General features: G+C 48.7%; 1 protein-coding gene across 7 annotated transcripts in view; it reads right to left on the reverse strand.

Annotated features, from left to right (window-relative positions):
* The window catches only part of LOC125456767 (rho-related BTB domain-containing protein 2-like), a 138,926-nt gene that overhangs the window by 35,420 nt on the left and 87,075 nt on the right, over nt 1-16,431 (reverse strand). For all 7 annotated transcript variants that reach the window (XR_009446640.1, XM_059650903.1, XM_059650899.1 and 4 more), the window contains exon 7: nt 13,889-14,007. Coding sequence is in view for 6 of the 7 variants with exons in the window: in XM_059650903.1 (XP_059506886.1) it covers nt 13,889-14,007 (119 nt within the window). In the remaining variant the exon portion in view is untranslated. The remainder of the gene's footprint in view (nt 1-13,888; nt 14,008-16,431) is intronic.

A 16,431-nucleotide genomic window follows, 5' to 3' on the forward strand; every position in this document is an offset into this window, starting at 1 on the left:
GCACCATGAGGTCAACAAGGGGTATAGTCACTGTGCGGAAGATTTCAATGGACTGAGGTGAAGGTTAAGTGAGTACAGTGTAGGAAATTTAGTTCAAAGTGGGATGGAATGGGTTTCAGATTTTGGGTTACTGGCAGCACAGTACTCTAACTCTACTCTCCATTTGAAGAGATAAAGTCAGGGATAGTCAGCATGGCTTTGTCACAGGGAGGCTATGCCTAACAAATCTGTTGGAATTTTTTTCTGAGGTGGTGACCAGGTGTTTGGTTAAGGTAGGGCAGTTGATGTAGTTTATACAGATTTTGCAAAGGCCTATGACTAAGTCCCACGTGGGAAACAGATCACGAAGGTGAAAGCACACGGGATCCAGGGTAACTTGTCAAGGTGGATCCAAAATAGGCTCAAAGACAGGTAATAGAGGGGAGTGACAGAAGGCCGTTTGTGTGACGAGAGCCTGGTGTGCAGTGGGGTTCCACAGGGATCAGTGCAGGGTCCCTTATTGTTTGTGATGGTCATTAACGATGGAGATGAGAATGTGAAGGGGGTAATAAATAAGTTTGTGGATGATACAAAGATTGGCCGAGTGTCTGACAGTGAGTGGGAAGGTGTTAGATTACAGGAGGATAGAAACAGATTGGTCAGATGGGCGAGAAGCGATCAGTGGCAGATGGAACTTAATCCTGATAAATGTGAGCTGATGCACTTTGGAAGAAGGAACCAAACAAGGGAGAATTGAATGAATAGCAAGACATTAGGAAGCTCAGAGGGATCTTGGGCAGCTTGTGCACAAACTGCTGAAGGTGGTAGGGCAGGTTACTAGGGGAGTTAGGGAGGGATATGGGACACGTCTTTCTCAGATATGGTATGGATAATAAGAGGAGGGAGGTTATGCTGGGGCTCCACAGCACTTTAGTGAGGCCACAGCTGGAGCACTGTGTGCAGTTCTGGTCCCCACATTATAGGAAGGATGTGATTACACTGGAGGGGGTGCAGAGGAGATTCACCAGGATGTTGCCTGGGATGGAGTATTCCAGCAGCAAAGAGATGCTGGATAGGCTTGGGCTGTTTTCTTTGTAGCAGGGAAGGATGAGGGGAGGGAGCTGGTAGAGATATGTAACATTATGAGGGGCATGAACAGGGTGGATGGAAAGCAGCTGTTCCCCTTAACTGAAGGTTCAAGAACTGGGAAGTATGGGGCAGACAAGAGGTTTGCTGGAGATTTGAGGACTTTTTTCCCCCCAGAGAGCAATGGGAGTCTGGAAATGTATTGCCTGGGAGGGTATCAGAGATAATGGGAACTGCAGATGCTGGAGAATCCAAGATAATAAAATGTGAGGCTGGATGAACACAGCAGGCCCAGCAGCATCCCAGGAGCACAAAAGCTATTTTTTTTGGGCTCCTGAGATGCTGCCTGGGAGGGTAGTTGAAGCGGGAAGCCAATAAGCTGTTGAAGTAGCAGAACACGGAATGGTATCAGTAATGTGCTGAAAAGTTAGAACATCGAACATACAACATAGAAACGTACAGCACAGTACAGGCCCTTCGGTCCACCATGTTGTGCCGTGGATTAATCCTAATCCAAAAATAAAATAACCTAACCTACATTCCCCTCAATTCACTGCTGTCCATGTGCATGTCCAGCAGTCGCTTAAATGTCACTAATGACTCCACTTCCACGACTACCACTGGCAAACTATTCCATGCGCTCACAACTCTCTGGGTGAAGAACCTGATAAATATTGGATAAATGTAGTTGATAGGGTAAAGGGGCAGTCAGTGTGACGGGTTGAGGTCTACTTCAATGCAAGAAGTGTCAGGAATAAGGGTGACGAACTTAGAGCATGGATCACTCCATGGAACAACGATGCTGTGGCTATTACGGAGACTTGGATAACACAGGGGCAGGAATGGTTGTTGGACGTTCCAGGGTAAAGATGTTTCAATAGAAATAGGGAGGGAGGTAAAAGGGGTGGGGGAGTGGCATTGCTAATCAGGGATAGTATCACAGCTGCAGAAAGTGAGGTTGTGGAGGAGGGTTTCTCCACTGAGTCTGTGGGTGGAAGGCAGAAACAGGAAAGGAGCAGTCACTTTATTGGGAGTTTTCTATCGAACCCCCAACAGCAACAGAGACACTGAGGCACAGATTGGGAGACAGATTGTGGAAAGCTGCAGAAGTCGTAGGTTTGTTGTCATGGGCAACTTCAAATTCATTAATATAGACTGGAACCTCAGCGCAAATAGTTTGGATGGGGAAGCTTTTGTCAGGTGTGATCAGGAAGGATTTCTGACTCAGTATGTAGACAGGCCGACTAGAGGGGAGGCCATATCGGATTTGGTGCTTGGCAAAGAACCAGGCCAGGTGTCAGATCTCTCGGTGGGAGAGCATTTCAGTGATAGTGATCACAACTCCCTGACCTTTACTGTTGCCAAGGAGTGGGACAGGAGCAGATGATACCGGAAAATATTTAGTTGGGGGAGTAGGAATTACAATGCTATTAGGCAGGAACCAGGGAGCATAAACTGGGATCAGATGCTCTCAGGGAAATAACATAGAACATTGAACATTACAGCACAGTACAGGCCCTTCGGCCCTGGATGTTGTGCCGACCTGTCATACCGATCTCAAGCCCATCTAACCTACACTATTCCATATACGTCCATATGCTTATCCAATGACGACTTAAATGTACCTAAAGTTGGCGAATCTACTACCGTTGCAGGCAAAGCGTTCCATTCCCTTACTACTCTGAGTAAAGAAACTACCTCTGACATCTGTCCTATATCTTTCACCCCTCAATTTAAAGCTATGCCCCCTCGTGCTTTCTGTGGGGAAATGTACGATAGAAATGTGGAGGTTGTTTCAGGAGCAGTTACGACAAGGACTGGATAGATTTGTCCCACTGAGGCAAGGAAAGGATGGTAAGGTAAGGGAATTAAGGATGACCAGACATGTGGAACATTGAGTCAGGAGATACTTTAGAGGCTTTTAAGCAATTCTTGGATAGGCACCTGGAGGATAATAAAATGTAGGTTATGCAGGGTAGATTAATCTTTGTAGGATAATAAGTCAGCACAACATCATGGGCCAAAAGGCTTGTAATGTGCTATACTGTTGCAGGTTCTATGTAGATTTAGAGTAGTCTCAGTAGAGTAGATTTAGAGAAGATCTAATTCAAGAGCAAACTATACAGTAAATGGAAAAGTCCTAGGGAACATTGATGAACAGAGAGATCTGGGTGTTCAGGTCCATTGTTCCCTGAAGTTGACAACGCAGGTCAATAGGGTGGTCAAGAAGGCATATGGCATGCTGTCCTTCATTGGGCGGGGTATTGAGTACAAGAGTTGGCAGGTCATGTTGCAGTTGTATAGGACTTTGGTTCGGCCACATTTGGAGTACTCTGTACAGTTCTGGTCGCCACATTACCAAAAGGATGTGGATGCTTTGGAAAGGGTGTAGAGGAGGTTCACTAGGATGTTGCCTGGTATGAAGGGTACTAGCTATGAAGAGAGGTTGAGTAGATTAGGATTATTTACATGAGAAAGACGGAGATGGAGGGGGGACCTGATTGAGGTCTACAAAATCATGAGGGGTATAGACAGGGTGGATAGCAAGAAGCTTTTTCCCAGATTGGGGGACTCAATTACTAGCGGTCATAAGTTCAAAGTGTGAGGAGGAAAGTTTAAGGGAGATATGCGTGGAAAGTTCTTTCTGCAGAGGTTGGTGGGTGCCTGGAACGCATTGCCAGAGGAGGTGGGAGATGCAGACATGTTAGCGTCTTTTAAGATGTATCTGGACAGATACATGGATGGGCAGGGAGCAAATGGACACAGACCCTTGGAAAATAGGCAAGAGGTTTGGATCGAGGATCTGGATCGGTGCAGGCTTGGAAGGACGAAGGGCCTGTTCCTGTGCTATAATTTTCTTTGTTCTTTGTTCTAAGACATTCAATAAGGGAGCACACATTCAGCCACCGCATCAGATAAGAGGTGTGTTTTACCACGGATAGACAATTAGATAACCAGTTGAAGGTCGAGAGTTAGTCACCGTGTGGAGCATACACAGCACACACAGTGTGATAGATAGTAGCTACAGAGAGGTGTTCACACTGCAGGTTCAGTCAGGTAGATGGCAGGCTGTCAGAAAAGGAGGTGGGTAGTGCAGGAGTCTCCTGTGCCTATCCACGCCTCAAGCAGATGTAACATTGTGGATACTTTTGGGAGGACGATCGTCTCTGAGGGGAAAATAAGCACGATGACTGGCTTTGCTGTTATGCAGGGTATGACAAGGTCCAAGTGAGCAATTGTGATGGGGGGCTGTCTAGTCAGGGTCCAGAGAGGCGTTTCTGAGCGTGTGAGCAAGACTCCAGGATGACGTGTGCCTCACTGGTACCAGGGTCAAGGCCATGTCGGACTGGTTACAGCAATTTCTGAAAGAGGAGTGTGAGCAGCTCAAGGTCATTGTACACATTGGTACCAACAGCAAAGGGGGAGAAAAAGGACGAGCTCCTGAAGAGTGAAATAGGGAGCTAAAAAGGAGATAAAAAAGCAGCACCTCGAGGGAAGTAAACCCTGGAATACTCCTGGTACCACGTGCTGCTGACAAGAGGAATAGGAGGGTGGGGCAGATGAATGCATGGCTGAGGACCACCCCTGCAGGGGGCAGGGATTCCAAATTTTGGATCGTTGGGCCCGAGGTGACCTGTACTGAAGGGGCAGGTTGAAGCTGATCTGGAGGGGACCAATATCCTGGTGGGGAGATTAGCTGGAGCTGCTCCGGAAAGTTTAAACTAGTCTGGCAGCGGGGATAGGACTCTGAGCGATCAAGGGACAACAGAGGAGCCTGAGCTAGTGCGGGGACAGGACTCTGAGTGATCAAGGGACAACAGAGGAGCCTGAGGCGAGTGCGGGGATAGGACTCTGAGCATCATGGGACAACAGAGGAGCCTGAGGCGAGTGCGGGGATAGGACTCTGAGCATCATGGGACAACAGAGGAGCCTGAGCTAGTGCGGGGATAGGACTCTGAGCGATCAAGGGACAACAGAGGAGCCTGAGCTAGTGCGGGGATAGGACTCTGAGCGATCATGGGACAACAGAGGGGCCTGAGCTAGTGCGGGGATAGGACTCTGAGCGATCATGGGACAACAGAGGAGCCTGAGCTAGTGCGGGAATAGGACTCTGAGCGATCATGGGACAACAGAGGGGCCTGAGCTAGTGCGGGGATAGGACTCTGAGCGATCATGGGACAACAGAGGAGCCTGAGCTAGTGCGGGAATAGGACTCTGAGCGATCATGGGACAACAGAGGAGCCTGACGCGAGTGCGGGGATAGGACTCTGAGCGATCATGGGACAACAGAGGAGCCTGACGCGAGTGCGGGGATAGGACTCTGAGCGATCATGGGACAACAGAGGAGCCTGAGGCGAGTGCGGGGATAGGACTCTGAGCGATCATGGGACAACAGAGGAGCCTGACGCGAGTGCGGGGATAGGACTCTGAGCGATCATGGGACAACAGAGGAGCCTGAGGCGAGTGCGGAAGTTAAAGAGAACAACAGGCACGGCAGGCAGATTCACAGCAGGGAATGAGAGGAGACTAATAAATTAAACAGCATGTATTTCAATGCGAGAGGCCTGACAGGTAAAGCAGCATATGGACTGCAGCATTTCAAGAAGGAAGCTCGCTACCACCTTCTCAAGGAGTCTACTAGGGATGGGCAATAAATACTGGTTTTACTGAAGGTATTTTTGGTGGGTGTGCAATTGGTATGAACTCTCTATCTGAACCATCTCATTTCCATTCCTCTGAACATCTGACAATAGATTGTTGTCTTACACTGTAGACCTCCCTATTCTGAGATTATACTGAACACAGCAGGCCAAGCAGCATCTTAGAGCACAAAATCTGATGTTTTGGGCCTAGACCCTTCATCAGAAAAGGGCCTAGACCCGAAACCTCAGCTTTTGTGCTCCTGAGATGCTGCTTGGCCTGCTGTGTTCATCCAGCTCCACACTTTGTTATCTCTGCTATTGAGACAGGTTGGCAGTTTTGTATACATGGGGCCATTATTGCAATATCTCCCTGGAAACACATGAGCTGCCACAGCCTGTTTATTTTATTTATTAGCCGCTCATTCATAGAACATAGAACATCGAACAATACAGCACAGAACAGGCCCTTCAGCCCTCGATGCTGCGCCGACCTGTGAACTAGTGTATTCCCAGTGTAACTCCCTCAGACTCTCCTGGACAGGCATTTTCACATTTCTCCAGCCCATCTTGAGCTTCCTTACTTCACCTCAAACCCTCTTACACTGTCTCACGCCCTCTGAATTCAGCTCAATCTCCGTCTTACCCATCTCTTATCCTTGATGCCAGGCAGTGAGGGACTGTCTCATGAGGACAACTGGGGCTATACTCACTGGGATGGAGAAGAATGAAAAGTGACCTTATTGAAATATAGAAGAGTCCTAGAGGACTTGACAGGGCAAATGCATTGAGGTTGCTCCTCTTGGACCGGAAGGCCCAATCACAGAATAAGGGGTCATCCACTAAAACAGAGGTAAGGAGGTATTTCTTCTCTCAAAGGGGATTGAGTCTGTGGAATGCTTTAACACAGAAGGTTGTCGAGTTTGGGTTGGATTTTTAATCAGTAAGAGAATCGAGGGTAAGAGGGAAAAGGTATGGAAGTGTAGTGAAGAATTATCATATCAGCCACAATTCCTCTGAACAAAGTCAAATTGCTGGAAGAGCTCAGCAGGTCTGGCAGCATCTGTGAAGAAGAAAATCAGAGCTAACGTTTCGGGTCCGGTGACCCTTCCTCAGAAGCCTTCTTCAATTCCGTTGAATGCTGGAACACACATGATGGGCTGAATGGCCTAATTCTGCTCTTACATCTTTTGGTCTCATGGTCACTCAATCTTGCTCTTAGCCCTTTTCATTTTTCTCATCCCATCCCAATCTACCTAACGCGGCCTTTTTCCATCTTAGCCACTCTTGATCTTTCCGACATCATCACAATCTCTCTCATCCTGGAGCGCCACGGCGGCTCAGTGGTTAGCACTGCAGCCTCACAGCACCAGGAACCCAGGTTCAATTCCACCCTCAGGTGACTGTCTGTGTGGAGTTTGCACATTCTCCCCGTGTGTGCATCAGTTTCCTCCCACAGTCCAAACACGTGCAGGCTAGGTGGAATGGCCGTGCTAAATTGCCCGTAGTGTTCAGGGATGTGTAGATTAGGTAGGTTATAGTGGGAAGGGGATGGGTCTGGGTGGGATGTTCTGAGGGTCGGTGTGGACTTGTTGGACCAAAGGGCCTGTTTCCACACTGTAGGGATTCTAACTCACCCTATCCCAATTTCTCTTTCCTACTCTGTCACTATCTCTCTCACCCTATCCCAATTTCTCTTTCAAGAACAAAGAACAAAGAAAATTACAGCACAGGAACAGGCCCTTTGGCCCTCCAAGCCTGCACCGATCCAGATCCTCTGCTGAAACCTGTCACCTACTTCCCAAAGATCTGTATCCCTCTACTCCCTGCCATTCCATGTATCTGCCGAGATACATCTTAAATGATGCTATTGTGCCCACCTCTACCACCTCCACTGGCAACGTGTTCCAGGCGCCCACCACCCTCTGTGTAAAGAACTTTCCACACATATCACCTGTAAACTTTTCCCCTCTCATCTTCAAATCGTGACCCCTAGTAATAGAGTCCCCCATTCTGGGAAAAAGCTTCTTGCTATCCACCCTGTCTATACCCCTCATGATTTTGTAGACCTCAATCAGGTCCCCCCTCAATCTCCGTCTTTATAATGAAAATAATCCTAATCTATTCAATCTCTCTTCACAACTAGCGCCCTCCATACCAGGCAACATCCTGGTGAACCTCCTCTGCACCCTCTCCAAAGCATCCATATCCTTTTGGTAATGTGGCGACCAGAACTGTACACAGTATTCCAAATGTGGTCCTATACAATTGTAACATGACCTGCCAACTCTTGTATTCAATACCCCGTCCAATGAAGGAAAGCATGCCATATGCCTTCTTGACCACCCTATTGACCTGCGTTGTCACCTTCAGGGAACAATGAACCTGAACACCCACATCTCTCTGTTCATCAATTTTCCCGAGGACTTTTCCATTTACTGTACAGTTCGCTCTTGAATTAGATAATCCAAAATGCATCACCTCGCATTTGCCCGGATTGATCTCCATCTGCCATTTCTCCACCCAACTCTCCAATCTATCTATATTCTGCTGCATTCTCCGACAGTCCCCTTCCCAAAGTAATCCCCTACTGAAACTCCAACCACCTGGCCGGGCTCATTCCCCAACAACAGGTCCAGTATGGCCCCTTCCCGAGTTGGATTACATAGATAGATAGATAGAAGATAGATAGAATAGATAGAACATTACAGCACAGTACAGGCCCTTCGGCCCTCAATGTTGTGCCGACCTGTCATACCGATCTCAAGCCCATCTAATCTACACTATTCCATGTATGTCCATATGCTTGTCCAATGACGACTTAAATGTACCTAAAGTTGGCGAATCTACTACCGTTGCAGGCAAAGCGTTCCATTCCCTTACTACTCTCTGAGTAAAGAAACTACCTCTGACATCTGTCCTACATCTTTCACCTCTCAATTTAAAGCTATGCCCCCTTGTGCTCGCCGTCACCATCCTAGGAAAAAGGCTCTCCCTATCCACCCTATCTAACCCTCTGATTATTTTATATGTTTCAATTAAGTCACCTCTCAACCTTCTTCTCTCGAATGAAAACAGCCTCAAGTCCCTCAGACTTTCCTTGTAAGACCTTCCCTCATACCAGGCAATATCCTGGTAAATCTCCTCTGCACCCTTTCCAAAGCTTCCACATCCTTCTTATAATGCGGTGACCAGAACTGTATACAATACTCCAAGTGCGGCCGCACCAGAGTTTTGTACAGCTGCAGCATAACCTCTTGGTTCCGGAACTCGATCCCTCTATTAATAAAAGCTAAAACACTGTATGCCTTCTTAACAACCCAGTCAACCTGGGTGGCAACTTTCAAGGATCTGTGTACATGGACACCGAGATCTCTCTGCTCATCTACACTACTAAGAATCTTACCATTAGCCCAGTACTTTGCATTCCGGTTACTCCTACCAAAGTGCATCACCTCACACTTGTCTGCATTAAACTCCATTTGCCACCTCTCAGCCCAGCTCTGCAGCTTATCTATGTCTCTCTGCAACCTACAACATCCTTCGTCACTATCCACAACTCCACCGATCTTAGTGTTGTCTGCAAATTTACTAACCCATCCTTCTATGCCCTCATCCAGGTCATTTATAAAAATGACAAACAGCAGTGGACCCAACACCGACCCTTGCGGTACACCACTAGTAACTGGTCTCCAGGATGAACATTTCCCATCAACTACCACCCTCTGTCTTCTTTCAGCAAGCTCTGGAAAACTCTAGAAAACCCTCCTGGACACACCTTACAAATTCTGCTCCATCTTGACCCGTAACACTGAGTGAATCCCAGTCAATGTTGGGATAATTAAAATCTCCCATCACCACCACCCTGTTTCTCCGACACCTTTCCATTATCTGTTTACATATTTGTACCTCTATCTCACGCTCGCTGTTGGGAGGCCTGTAGTACAGCCCCAGCATTGTTCCTGCATCCTTCCTATTTCTGAGTTCTACCCATATTGCCTCACTGCTGGAGTCCTCCATGGGGCCCTCCTTCAGTGCGGCTGTGATATCGTCTTTGACCAGTATTGCTGGTCCTCCACCCCTTTTACTTCCCTCTCCATCCCGCCTGAAGCATCTCTGTCCTGGAATATTTAATCACCAATCACGCCCTTCCCTCAACCAAGTCTCAGTAATAGCAATAACATCATACATCCAGGTACCGATCCAAGCCCTAAGCTCATCTGCCTTGTCTACTACACTTCTCGCATTGAAACAAATGCACCTCAGACCACCTGTCCCTTTGTGTTCACCATCTGCTCCCCGACTACTATTCCCTTTAGTCACACTGACTCCATTATCTAGTTCCCTACAGGTTTTATTTACTACCTCCCCAAGGGAGTATTATCCATCACTGCCCCCCCGGGGAGTATTACCCATCACTGTCCCCTCGGGGAGTATTACCCATCACTGTTCCCCCGGGGAGTATTACTCATCACTGATTACCCATCACTGTTCCCCCAGGGAGTGTTACCCATCACTGTTCCCCCAGGGAGTATTACCCATCACTGTCCCCCTGGAGAGTATTACCCATCACTGCTCCCCTAGGGAGTATTACCCATCACTGTCCCCCCGGGCAGTATTACCCATCACTGTTCCCCCTGGAGAGTATTACCCATCACAGTCCCCCTGGAGAGTATTACCCATCACTGTTCCCCCAGGGAGTATTACCCATCACTGTCCCCTCAGGGAGTATTACCCATCACTGCCCCCCGGGAGTATTACCCATCACTGTCCCCCTGGAGAGTATTACCCATCACTGCACCCCCGGGGAGTATTACCCATCACTGTCCCCCCGGGCAGTATTACCCATCACTGTTCCCCCTGGGGAGTATTACCGAACACTGTCCCCCTGGAGTATATTACCCATCACTGTCCCCCCGAGGAGTATTACCCATCAGTGTCCCCCAGGGGAGTATTATCCATCACTGTTCCCCCAGGGAGTATTCCCCATCACTGAAGCTTGGGGAGTATTACCCATCACTATCCCCCAGGGAGTATTACCCATCACTGTCCCCCCGGGGAGTATTTCCCATTACTATCCCCCCCGGGCAGTATTACCCATCACTGTCTGCCCAGGGAGTATTATCCATCACTGTCCTAGGACTTCGATGTTGTGGCCATTTCGGAGACATGGATAGCGCAGGGGCAGGAATGGTTGTTGCAGGTTCTGGGATTTAGATGTTTCAGTAAGAACAGAGAAGATGGTAAAAGGGGCGGAGGTGTGGCATTGTTGGTCAAGGACAGTATTAGAGTTGCAGAAAGGGTGTTTGGGGACTCGTCAACTGAAGTAGTATGGGCTGAGGTTAGAAACAGGAAAGGAGAGGTCACCCTGTTGGGAGTTTTCTATAGGCCTCCGAATAGTTCCAGTTATGTAGAGGAAAGGATAGCAAAGATGATTCTCGATAGGAGTGAGACAGACAGGGCAGTTGTCATGGGAGACTTCAACTTTCCAAATATTGACTGGGAACACTATAGTTCGAGTTTTTGTCCAGTGTGTGCAGGAGGGCTTCCTGACACAGTATGTAGACAGGCCAACAAGGGGTGAAGCCACATTAGATTTGGTACTGGGTAATGAGCCCGGCCAGGTGTTAGATTTGGAAGGAGGTGAGCACTTTGGTGATAGCGATCGCAATTCTGTTATGTATAATTTAGTGATGGAAAGGGGTAGGTGTATACCACCTGGGCAAGAATTATAGCTGGGGGAAAGGCAATTACGATGAGATTAGGCAAGATTTAGGGAGCATAGGATGGGGAAGGGAACTGCAGGGGATGGGCACATTAGAAATGTGGAGCTTATTCAAGGAAAAGCTCCTGTGTGTCCTAGATAAGTATGTACCTGTCAGGCAGGGAGGAAGCTGTAGAGCGCGGGAGCCGTGGTTTACGAAGGAAGTGGAATCTCTAGTCAAGAGGAAGAAGAAGGCTTATGTTAGGATGAGATGTGAAGGCTCAGTTAGGGCGTTAGGGCTACGAGGTAGCCAGGAAAGACCTGAAGAGAGAGCTCAGAAGAGCCAGGAGGAGACATGAGAAGTTGTGGCGGATAGGATCAAGGTAAACCCGAAGGCTTTCTATAGGTATTTGAGGAGTAAAAGAATGACGAGAGTAAGATTAGGACCAATTAAGGACAGTCGTGGTAAGTTGTGTGTGGAGTCAGATGAGATAGGGGAAGCATTAAATAAATATTTTTCGACAGTATTCACTCCAGAAAATGACAATGTTGTTGAGGAGAATACTGAGATACAGGCTACTAGACTAGGTGGGATTGAGGTTCACAAGGAAGAGGTACTAGAAATCCTACAGAGTGTGAAGATAGATAAGTCCCCTGGGCCGGATGGGGTTTATCCTTGGATCCTCTGGGAAGCCAGGGAGGAGATTACCGAACCTTTGGCATTGATCTTTAACTCGTCATTGTCTACAGGAATACTGCCAGACGACTGGAGGAGAGCAAATGTGGTTCCCCTGTTCAACAAGGGGAGTAGAGACAACCCTGGTAATTATAGACCAGTGAGCCTTACCTCAATTGTTGGTAAGGTGTTGCAAAAGGTTATAAGAGATAGGATTTATAATCATCTAGAAAAGAATAATTTGATTAGGGATAGTCAGCACGGTTTTGTGAAGGGAAGGTCGTGCCTCACAAACCTTACTGAGTTCTTTGAGAAGGTGACCAAAAAGGTCGATGAGAGTAAACCGGTTGATGTGGTGTATATGGATTTTAGCAAGGCGTTCAATAAGGATCCCCACAATAGGCTATTGTACAAAATGCGGAGGAATGGGATTGTGGGAGATACAGCAGTTTGGATCGGAAATTGGCTTGCTGAAAGAAGACAGAGGGTGGTGGTTGATGGGAAATGTTCATCCTGGAGACCAGTTACTAGTGGTGTACCGCAAGGGTCGGTGTTGGGTCCACTGCTGTTTGTCATTTTTATAAATGACCTGGATGAGGGCGTAGAAGGATGGGTTAGTAAATTTGCAGACGACACTAAGGCCAGTGGAGTTGTGAATAGTGACGAAGAATGCTGTAGGTTGCAGAGAGACATAGATAAGCTGCAGAGCTGGGCTGAGAGGTGACAAATGGAGTTTAATGCAGACAAGTGTGAGGAGTAACTGGAAGGCAAAGTACTGGGCTAATGGTAAGATTCTTGGTAGTGTAGACGAGCAGAGAGATCTCGGTGTCCATGTACACAGATCATTGAAAGTTGCCACCCAGGTTGACAGGGCTGTTAAGAAGGCATACAGTGTTTTAGCTTTTATTAATAGAGGGATCGAGTTCCGGAACCAAGAGGTTATGCTGCAGCTGTACAAAACTCTGGTGCGGCCGCACTTGGAGTATTGTGTACCGTTCTGGTCACCGCATTATGAGAAGGATGTGGAAGCTTTGGAAAGGGTGCAGAGGAGATTTACTAGGATGTTGCCTGGTCTGGAGGGAAGGTCTTACCGAGGAAAGTCTGAGGGACTTGAGGCTGTTTTCATTAGTGAGAAGAAGGTTGAGAGGTGACTTAATTGAAACATATAAAATAATCAGAGGGTTAGATAGGGTGGATAGGGAGAGCCTTTTTCCTAGGATGGCGACGGTGAGCACGAGGGGGCATAGCTTTAAATTGAGGGGTGAAAGATATCGGACAGATGTCAGAGATGGTTTCTTTACTCAGAGAGTAGTAAGGGAATGGAACGCTTTGCCTGCAACGCTTGTAGATTCGCCAACTTTAGGTACATTTAAGTCGTCATTGGACAAGCATATGGACGTACATGGAATAGTGTAGGTTGGATGGGCTTGAGATTGGTATGACAGGTCGGCACAACATCGAGGGCCGAAGGGCCTGTACTGTGCTGTAATGTTCTATGATCTATGTCCCCCTGGGGAGTATTACCCAACACCGTCCTGCCGGGGAGTATTACCCATCACTGTCCCCCTGGGGAGTATTATCCATCACTGTCCTCCCCCGGGGAGTATTACCCATCACTGTCCCCCTGGGGAGTATTGTCCATCACTGTCCTCCCCCGCGGAGTATTACCCATCACTGTCCTCCTGGGGAGTTTTACCCATCACTGTCCCCCCGGGGAGTATTACCCATCACTGTCCCCCTGGGGAGTTTTACCCATCACTGTCCCCCTGGGGAGTATTACCCTCTCAAACTGAAAGCTGATACCTTGTCAACGTAGCTTTCCAGGAAGGAACCACGAAACATTGCCGCCATCCAATTGCAGCTAGAGATGAGGAGGGGTTTATGGGCTGAGATGTTTTCCCCTTCCACCTCGAAGACAACATCTGTAACAGCACAATATCTGTAAATAACGACAGTAACGCTCCTATAAAACATACCTGTCACAGCACAACATCTGTAAATAACACCTGTAACACACCTATAAAACATAGCTCCCTCAAAGTTGCCACCCAGGTGGATCAGGTTGTTAAGAAAGCATATGGTGTTTTGGCTTTCATTAACAGGGGGATCCAGTTTAAGAGCCGCAATGTTATGCTGCAGCTCTACAAAACCCTGGTGAGACCACACTTGGAATATTGTGTCCAGTTCTGGTTACCCTATTATAGGAAAGATATGGAGGCTTTGGAGAGGGTGCGAAGGAGGTTTACCAGGATGCTGCCTGGACTGGAGGGCTTGTCCCTGCTGTCCCTGCTGTCCGTCCTGTCCCTGCCTGTCCGTCCTGTCCCTGCTCTCCCTGCTGTCCGTCCTGTCCCTGCTCTCCCTGCTGTCCCTGCTGTCATAGATCATAGAACATTGCAGCACAGTACAGGCCCTTCGGCCCTCGATGTTGTGCCGACCTGTCATACCGATCTCAAGCCCATCTAACCTACACTATTCCATGTACGTCCATATGCTTATCCAATGACGACTTAAATGTACCTAAAGTTGGCGAATCTACTACCGTTGCAGGCAAAGCGCTCCATTCCCTTACTACTCTCTGAGTAAAGAAACTACCTCTGACATCTGTCCTATATCTTTCACCCCTCAATTTAAAGCTATGCCCCCTCGTGCTCGCCGTCACCATCCTAGGAAAAAGGCTCTCCCTATCCACCCTATCTAACCCTCTGATTATTTTATATGTTTCAATTAAGTCACCTCTCAACCTTCTTCTCTCTAATGAAAACAGCCTCAAGTCCCTCAGACTTTCCTCGGTAAGACCTTCCCTCCAGACCAGGCAACATCTTAGTAAATCTCCTCTGCACCCTTTCCAAAGCTTCCACATCCTTCTTATAATGCGGTGAGCAGAACTGTATACAATACTCCAAGTGCGGCCGCACCAGAGTTTTGTACAACTTCACAATAACCTCTTGGTTCCGGAACTCGACCCCTCTATTAATAAAAGATAAAACACTGTATGCCGTCTTAACAGCCCTGTCAACCTGGGTGGCAACTTTCAATGATCTGTGTACATGGACACTGAGATCTCTCTGCTCATCTACACTACTAAGAATCTTACCATTAGCCCAGTACTTTGCCTTCCGCTTACTCCTAACAAAGTGCATCACCTCACACTTGTCTGCATTAAACTCCATTTGCCACCTCTCAGCCCAGCTCTGCAGCTTATCAATGTCTCTCTGCAACCTACAGCATCCTTCGTCACTATCCACAACTCCACCGACCTTAGTGTCGTCTGCAAATTTACTAACCCATCCTTCTACGCCCTCATCCAGGTCAATTATAAAAATGACAAACAGCAGTGGACCCAACACCGACCCTTGCGGTACACCACTAGTAACTGGTCTCCAGGATGAACATTTCCCATCAACTACCACCCTCTGTCTTCTTTCAGCAAGCCAATTTCCGATCCAAACTGCTATGTCTCCCACAATCCCATTCCTCCGCATTTTGTACAATAGCCTATTGTGGGGAACCTTATTGAACGCCTTACTGAAACCCAGATACACCACATCTACCGGTTTACTCTCAGCTACCTGTTTGGTCCATGCTGTCTGTGCTGTCCCTGCTCTCCCTGCTGTCCCTCCTGTCTGTGCTGTCCCTGCTGTCCCTGCTGGCCCTCCTGTCCCTGCTCTCCCTCCTGTCCCTGCTGTCCCTCCTGTCCCTGCTGTCCCTCCTGTCCCTGCTGTCCCTGCTGTCCCTCCTGTCCCTGCTCTCCCTGCTGTCCCTGCTCTTCCTGCTGTCCCTGCTGTCCCTCCTGTCCCTGCTGTCCCTCCTGTCCCTGCTCTCCCTCCTGTCCCTGCTGTCCCTCCTGTCCCTGCTCTCCCTGCTGTCCCTCCTGTCCCTGCTGTCCCTCCTGTCCCTGCTGTCCCTGCTCTCCCTGCTGTCCCTCCTGTCCCTGCTCTCCCTCCTGTCCCTGCTGTCCCTCCTGTCCCTGCTCTCCCTGCTGTCCCTCCTGTCCCTGCTGTCCCTCCTGTCCCTGCTCTCCCTGCTGTCCGTGCTGTCCCTCCTGTCCCTGCTGTCCCTGCTCTCCCTCCTGTCCCTGCTGTCCCTCCTGTCCCTGCTCTCCCTGCTGTCCCTGCTGTCCCTCCTGTCCCTGCTCTCCCTGCTGTCCGTGCTGTCCCTCCTGTCCCTGCTGTCCCTCCTGTCCCTGCTCTCCCTCCTGTCCCTGCTGTCCCTCCTGTCCCTGCTCTCCCTGCTGTCCCTCCTGTCCCTGCTCTCCCTGCTGTCCGTGCTGTCCCTCCTGTCCCTCCTGTCCCTGCTCTCCCTCCTGTCCCTGCTGTCCCTGCTGTCCCTCCTGTCCCTGCTCTCCC

This window comes from Stegostoma tigrinum, chromosome 1, assembly GCF_030684315.1.
Source record: "Stegostoma tigrinum isolate sSteTig4 chromosome 1, sSteTig4.hap1, whole genome shotgun sequence".
NCBI classification, from domain to species: domain Eukaryota; kingdom Metazoa; phylum Chordata; class Chondrichthyes; order Orectolobiformes; family Stegostomatidae; genus Stegostoma; species Stegostoma tigrinum.